At 45.6% G+C, this 7357-nt stretch overlaps 1 protein-coding gene across 7 annotated transcripts in view; it reads right to left on the reverse strand.

The window, feature by feature from the left end:
* The window catches only part of axl (AXL receptor tyrosine kinase), an 80657-nt gene extending 73748 nt beyond the window's left edge, over positions 1-6909 (reverse strand). For all 7 annotated transcript variants that reach the window (XR_004203911.1, XR_004203910.1, XR_004203912.1 and 4 more), the window contains exons 1-2: positions 6133-6909; positions 1-167 (exon numbers count right to left, since the gene is read on the reverse strand). The exon at positions 1-167 is cut by the window's left edge and continues 38 nt beyond it. Coding sequence is in view for 1 of the 7 variants with exons in the window: in XM_031795347.1 (XP_031651207.1) it covers positions 1-167; positions 6133-6217 (252 nt within the window). In the remaining 6 variants the exon portion in view is untranslated. The remainder of the gene's footprint in view (positions 168-6132) is intronic.
* Between the last annotated feature and the right edge of the window lie 448 nt (positions 6910-7357).

Raw genomic sequence — 7357 nt, forward strand, 5'->3', positions numbered from 1 at the left:
AGGAACCTGTATTTGGTTGGTGTCGGCGTACTCCAGGGGCTGTCCGTCCCGCTGCCAGACCACATCAGGGGGGTCCTCGCCCCCCCAACCCTGCAGTGTACACACCACCTTTACAGGCTTCCCAAGCGATGACGTCACGTTACCGGGGCTACGGATGAACTGCGGCTCTGAGGGGAAGAGACAGAAGACTGGTTAGCTTCATATTAATAACAATTATATATTCTATTTAGCAGTGCATACATGTTCCGTATGAGTTGTCTCAGCAAGGAATCCAACCCACAATCCTTGGCATTGCAAGTGCCCACCAATAGAGTCACATAGGGACCACATTCATAGAATACTAGCTGTTGTTTATACATAATATATACATTTACTATTGCATTTACTGTGAATTATTTTATCCAATAAGATGCTGTGTTTGTGTCACATGGTTGTCACATGGTTAGCTTCATGTCTTGGGCCCTGAGTTTCTCCTGGTCAGGTCACATGGTCAGGTCACATGGTCAGGTCACATGGTCAGGTCACATGGTCAGGAGAAATATGGAATTGTTTTAAGAAGCTCATGCTATTTGATTTGGAGTTTTAGGACCCCCAAAAAAATTACTGAGGAGCTGACCTGGCTGAGCTGTGTGTCTGGGACAACGGCTCCTTGTTAGAGAGGAGTGGAAACACTGGGAGAAACACACACCACACTCTGACAGGTCAGATATGAGGTACACACACCACACACCACACTCTGACAGGACAGATACGAGGTACACACACCACACACCACACACCACACTCTGACAGGACAGATATGAGGTACACACACCACACACCACACTCTGACAGGACAGATATGAGGTACACACACCACACACCACACTCTGACAGGACAGATATGAGGTACACACACCACACACCACACTCTGACAGGACAGATACGAGGTACACACACCACACACCACACTCTGACAGGACAGATATGAGGTACACACACCACACACCACACTCTGACAGGACAGATACGAGGTACACACACCACACACCACACTCTGACAGGACAGATACGAGGTACACACACCACACACCACACTCTGACAGGACAGATACGAGGTACACACACCACACACCACACTCTGACAGGACAGATATGAGGTACACACACCACACACCACACTCTGACAGGACAGATTCGAGGTACACACACCACACACCACGCTCTGACAGGACAGATATGAGGTACACACACCACACACCACACACCACACTCTGACAGGACAGATATGAGGTACACACACCACACACCACACTCTGACAGGACAGATACGAGGTACACACACCACACACCACACTCTGACAGGACAGATACGAGGTACACACACCACACACCACACACCACACTCTGACAGGACAGATACGAGGTACACACACAACACACAAGACACCACACACCCCACTCTGACAGGACAGATAGGAGGTACACACACCACACACCACACTCTGAAAGGACAGATACGAGGTACACACACCACACACCACACTCTGACAGGACAGATAGGAGGTACACACACCACACTCTGACAGGTCAGATACGAGGAACACACAGACGCCCGCCCGCCCGCTCCACACATTCTGCCTCCCTACCAGTTCAACGGCTTCACATCCCACTGGACACGGGATCCGAACTGGCGACCCTCTGGGTCCCTCTTTCTAACCGCTAGGCTCCCTGCCACCCTACGTAATGTCATGACAACGGTCTTCTGGTAGATGGAAAAAGCTCTCCTCTCAACTAAACGTTAACTACAAAGTATCCTGTGTGTTATCTGCCAGAATGATAGCAGGATTATTTGCATTAATCCGGTGGCCATTTTGTTTGACATTCTCTGCATTCATATGAGCACTACAGAAACATCGTTAACCAATCAATGGTCTCCGGCTATTAGTGCTCAGTTGAATTTAACTTACACCTCCAACAAAATCTAAACGTCTTCAACCTCTTGATGTTGTCGTGGACTTAGAACCTCCGCTTTTGTTGTTTTTCTGTTTAAGAAGTGTAATTTTGAGAGAGAAAACGTTAAAAAAAAATATTTTAAAAATGAGAAAAACTCAGCGGAGAAAATGTAATTTGTGAGAAAAAATATATATATATTAGATTTAATATTCATGTATTTATATAGGGCCCTGATATTGTCTTCCTCTATCGTAATTTATTGTCCTAGCAACAGATACACACACTCCTATACACACACACACACACTCCTACATACACATACTCCCCCACACACACACATACTCCTATATACACACACACACACTCCTACATACACATACTCCCACACACACACACATACTCCAGTTCACTAACTCACGCCAGTAAAGATTTTCTCAAGCTTGTCAACCAGCCTTCCTCGTCTGTTTCACTACCAACATCTGACCTCTAACCCCTAACCCCTGACCCGTAGAGGTCCTCTGTTCCGCCTAACCAAGTCGCTCATACACACCACATATACACACATCCATAAAATAACGCTCAGTCAACGGAGCTTAATGCAACAGACGAGAGTTTGTTTCACTTCCACAGAGCAAAACGGAACGGGAAAAGAATAGATGAATTTAGACCTGCATTATAGACATCACACATACACACACACACACATACAGAGACACACACACACCTGCTTTATAGACATCACACATACAGAGACACACACATACACATACACACACACACACACACACACCTGCATTATAGACATCACACATACAGAGACACACACATACATACACACACACACACACACACACACACACACACACACACACACACACACACACACACACACACACACACACACACACACCTGCATTATAGACATCACACATACAGAGACACACACATACATACACACACACACACACACACACACACACCTGCATTATAGACATCACACATACAGAGACACACACATACATACATACACACACACACACACACACACCTGCATTATAGACATCACACATACAGAGACACACACATACATACACACACACACACATACAGAGACACACACACACCTGCATTATAGACATCACACACACATACATACACACACACACACATACAGAGACACACACACACACACACACCTGCATTATAGACATCACACATACAGAGACACACACACACCTGCATTATAGACATCACACCTACACACACACACACACCTGCATTATAGACATCACACATACAGAGACACACACACACATACACACACACCTGCATTATAGACATCACACATACAGAGACACACACACACCTGCATTATAGACATCACACCTACACACACACACACACCTGCATTATAGACATCACACATACAGAGACACACACACACACACATACACACCTGCATTATAGACATTACACATACAGAGACACACACACACACACGCTAACACACACATGCGCTAACACACACACACGCTAACACACACACACACACACACATACAGAGACACACACACACTAACACACACACTATGTTTAAATGAAGGGTGACTGTCTGCCCCATGCTTCACTGTCTCCGTGTGTATAATGTGTTGGTCTTCATCGTCTCCTTCATCTTCACTGTCTCCGTGTGTATAATGTGTTGGTCTTCATCGTCTTCCTTCATCTTCACTGTCTCCGTGTGTATAATGTGTTGGTCTTCATCGTCTTCATCATCTTCACTGTCTCAGTGTGTATAATATGTTGGTCTTCATCGTCTTCATCGTCTTCCCTTCTTCTTTTCGCTTGGCTGGTTCCTTTTAGAAACCTGCTCAGTCGTGACCTTTCTGTCACCGCGTGTGTGTTTGTGTGTGTGTGTGTGTGTGTGTGTGTGTGTGTGTGTGTGTGTGTGTGTGTGTGTGTGTGTGTGTGTGTGTGTGTGTGTGTGTGTGTGTGTGTGTGTGTGTGTGTGTGATAATGTGTGATAATGTGTGTATGCGTGTGTGTGATAGTGTGTGTGTGATAATGTGTGTATACATGTGTGTGTGTGTGGCCATATTTATGTGTCTCTAGGGACTTCACTTCAGTTAAACTGGTCCATCTTCTCTCTTTTGCCCTGTGGTTTCCCTCCGTGCTCTCTTTCTCTATATCTCCTTCTACCCCTCCTCTCCTCCTTCTACCCCCTCCTCACCTCCTTCTACCCCTCCTCTCCTCCTTCTACCCCTCCTCTCCTCCTTCTACCCCTCCTCTCCTCCTTCTACCCCTCCTCTCCTCCTTCTACTCCTCCTCTCCTCCTTCTACCCCTCCTCTCCTCCTTTTACCCCTCCTATCCTCCTTTTACCCCTCCTATCCTCCTTCTACCCCTCCTCACCTCCTTCTACCCCTCCTCTCCTCCTTCTACCCCTCCTATCCTCCTTCTACTCCTCCTCTCCTCCTTCTACCCCTCCTCTCCTCCTTCTACCCCTCCTCTCCTCCTTCTACCCCTCCTCTCCTCCTTCTCCTCCTCCTCTCCTCCTTCTACCCCTCCTCTCCTCCTTCTACCCCTCCTCTCCTCCCATCCTTCGCCCCTTCTTTCACACAAAAAATATGTTGAACGTCAATGGACAAGAACAGAGTGCAGATATTACACCAACCCTGCATCACATCAGATATTACACCAACCCTGCATCTCATCAGATATTACACCAACCCTGCATCTCATCTCATCAGATATTACACCAACCCTGCATCTCATCTCATCAGATATTACACCAACCCTGCATCTCATCAGATATTACACCAACCCTGCATCTCATCTCATCAGATATTACACCAACCCTGCATCTCATCAGATATTACACCAACCCTGCATCTCATCTCATCAGATATTACACCAACCCTGCATCTCATCAGATATTACACCAACCCTGCATCTCATCTCATCAGATATTACACCAACCCTGCATCTCATCTCATCAGATATTACACCAACCCTGCATCCCTTCTTCTCTCACTCCCTTTATCTTTCTGTCTCTTTGTCACATAACTCAGTTCTTCACAGCATTTTCCCTCAATCCCTCCCCTCCTCCCTCCCTCCCCTCCTCCCACCACACCTCCATCCCTCCCCTCCTCCCACCACACATTGATCCCTCCCCCCTCCATCCCTCCACCCCTGCATTTCATGCCATGCTTCTAGATTCATCCCTACAAATTTTTCCCACTCCCCTCCTCCCTCCCTCCCCTTCCCTCCCTCCCCTCCTCCCTCTCTCCCTCCCTCCCCTCCACTTTTGTCCCCATACCCCATCCATCATTTTGTTCTACTGAATCACCCTGACCCTGACTCACTCACAAAGCATCAGCATTCCATTTCTTCCCCTCTCTCTCTTTCCCCCTTTGCCCCTCACGCCCACACATCTTACTCCACCCTCCTCCCTCCGTCTCTTCACCATCCAAATACCAACTGAAGCATCAACATTAAAGCAACTTTCTCTTTTTTGAAGTCTGGGTCAGACAGTAAATGGCATCCATCTAACCAGTCATATCCCTCCTGCTGTACTCTCTTTCTCTCTCTCTCTGTGATCAGATCACAGACTGGAGAATGTTCAAAACACATGATCACACTACCCAGAATGTTATTCAAATATCAATAATTGAAATAATTATTGAACAACTGTCAGGACATACCGCTGTTAACGTAGTTAACTGTTAGATACATGGTGATAAGCATTGTAATAAACACTCATAAACACTTTTGGTGCAGAGCAATCAAAGTATCTAGGATGTATCATCACCATCCTCATCATCATCACCATAATCATCATCCTAGTGGTTAGAGCGTTGGGACTAGTAACTGGAAGGTTGCAAGATCGAATCCCCCGAGCTGACAAGGTACAAATCTGTCATTCTGCCCCTGAACAGGCAGTTAACCCACTGTTCCTAGGCCGTCATTGAAAATAAGAATTGACTTGCCTAGTTAAATAAAGGTAAAAATAAATAAATTCTGCCCATCAGACTGTAAAGTACCCAGATGTTACCCAGGTTGTCAGCGGCTGTTCACAGTCATTTACTGTAGGACTAATAGTTATTTTGTTGGTATATGTCATTTGACTTAATAAAGATATTTCGGAGGTGAGATAAAGATGATAAATATTAGGATGAAGATGAGTTAAGGTAAGTCTTACCTGTCAAAGTGTTTGCAGATCCTAAACTAAAAAATGCGCCGACAAACAGTATCCCCAGCGCCAGTCCCTGTGACCCGCTCTCCATAGCTGGTCCCTCGGAACAACGCACTTCTACCGGAATTCACGGTTCCAACTTTGAACTTGTTGGATACAACTCCAGTTCGCGTCACCGCATTCCAATAACTCTCACGGGCTCTGTTAAAAATCTTTGTTGTACACTGAAAAGTTTAGCGGATGTTCTTCCGACTGACTGCTCGCGATTTAAATCCACAGGTATTTCTTCCACTCGCTATCACTCCTCTGCTTCCCTGATTCTCATTTTATGTTGCGAAAAACAATTTCTAAACTTTACCCTGATACCGTCCTAGAATAGTTTCTGCTTATTCCCGCTGCTGACTACTACTACTGCCTTCTGACGTTTTATCTCCAGTCCGAAGTTTTAAATAAAAACTCACAGGCAGTTTTCTCTCAGCGCAGAAACTGCGGAAAGTCCATTGTTTTAACTACAGTGACCAAAAACGGCAAAAGTCGCTCCAACCTTTTCAGTCTCCAATCAAGTTGTTAAAAACGTTTTTTTGACGGAGCTGGAAGTGTATTTTCAAACCAGTGTTCGTGCCGTCTTGTTGATCACAGAACTGCTTCTCTAGCCTCACCAAGTTGTCCCGTCCCTGTTCTTTTTCTTCAGTCACACAGGTTTCAAATTCCTTAAACTCAAGTTCTTTCCATTCTCTTGCCTCCTCCTCCACTCTGCCTCTCTCCCTCCCCCTGTGCCTCTGCGTGATTCTCAGAGGATGTGAAGAAGGCAGACACAGCTGATTGTCTTCAGGACAATTCCCGGTCTCTTTTTAATAAGCCTGATTCCCACCTCCTCAACAGTAAATCACTTATTTCCCTCCATTCTAACCCAGTAGCACTCAGTCAGTCAGTCACTCAGTCAGTCACTCATTCACTCAGTCACTCAGTCAGTCATTCAGTCACTCACTCGGTCAGTCAGTCAATCAATCAGTCACTCAGTCAGTCACTCAGTCAGTCTAGCCGACTCCTCACTAAGCTACCAACTAACTACATGTTCATTTTAACACAGAACACTATGTTTAAATATGGTGAATGTATGACAGAATATACAATAGAACAAAATATCACATAAATCAAGAGTCAAGGTTTGATAGCGGTATAACACATTACAGATGCTATTCATTCGTTTCCCATTATATTTATTGTGATA

This window comes from Oncorhynchus kisutch, linkage group LG18 (genome assembly GCF_002021735.2).
Source record: "Oncorhynchus kisutch isolate 150728-3 linkage group LG18, Okis_V2, whole genome shotgun sequence".
In the NCBI taxonomy this organism is placed as follows: Eukaryota; Metazoa; Chordata; class Actinopteri; order Salmoniformes; family Salmonidae; genus Oncorhynchus; species Oncorhynchus kisutch.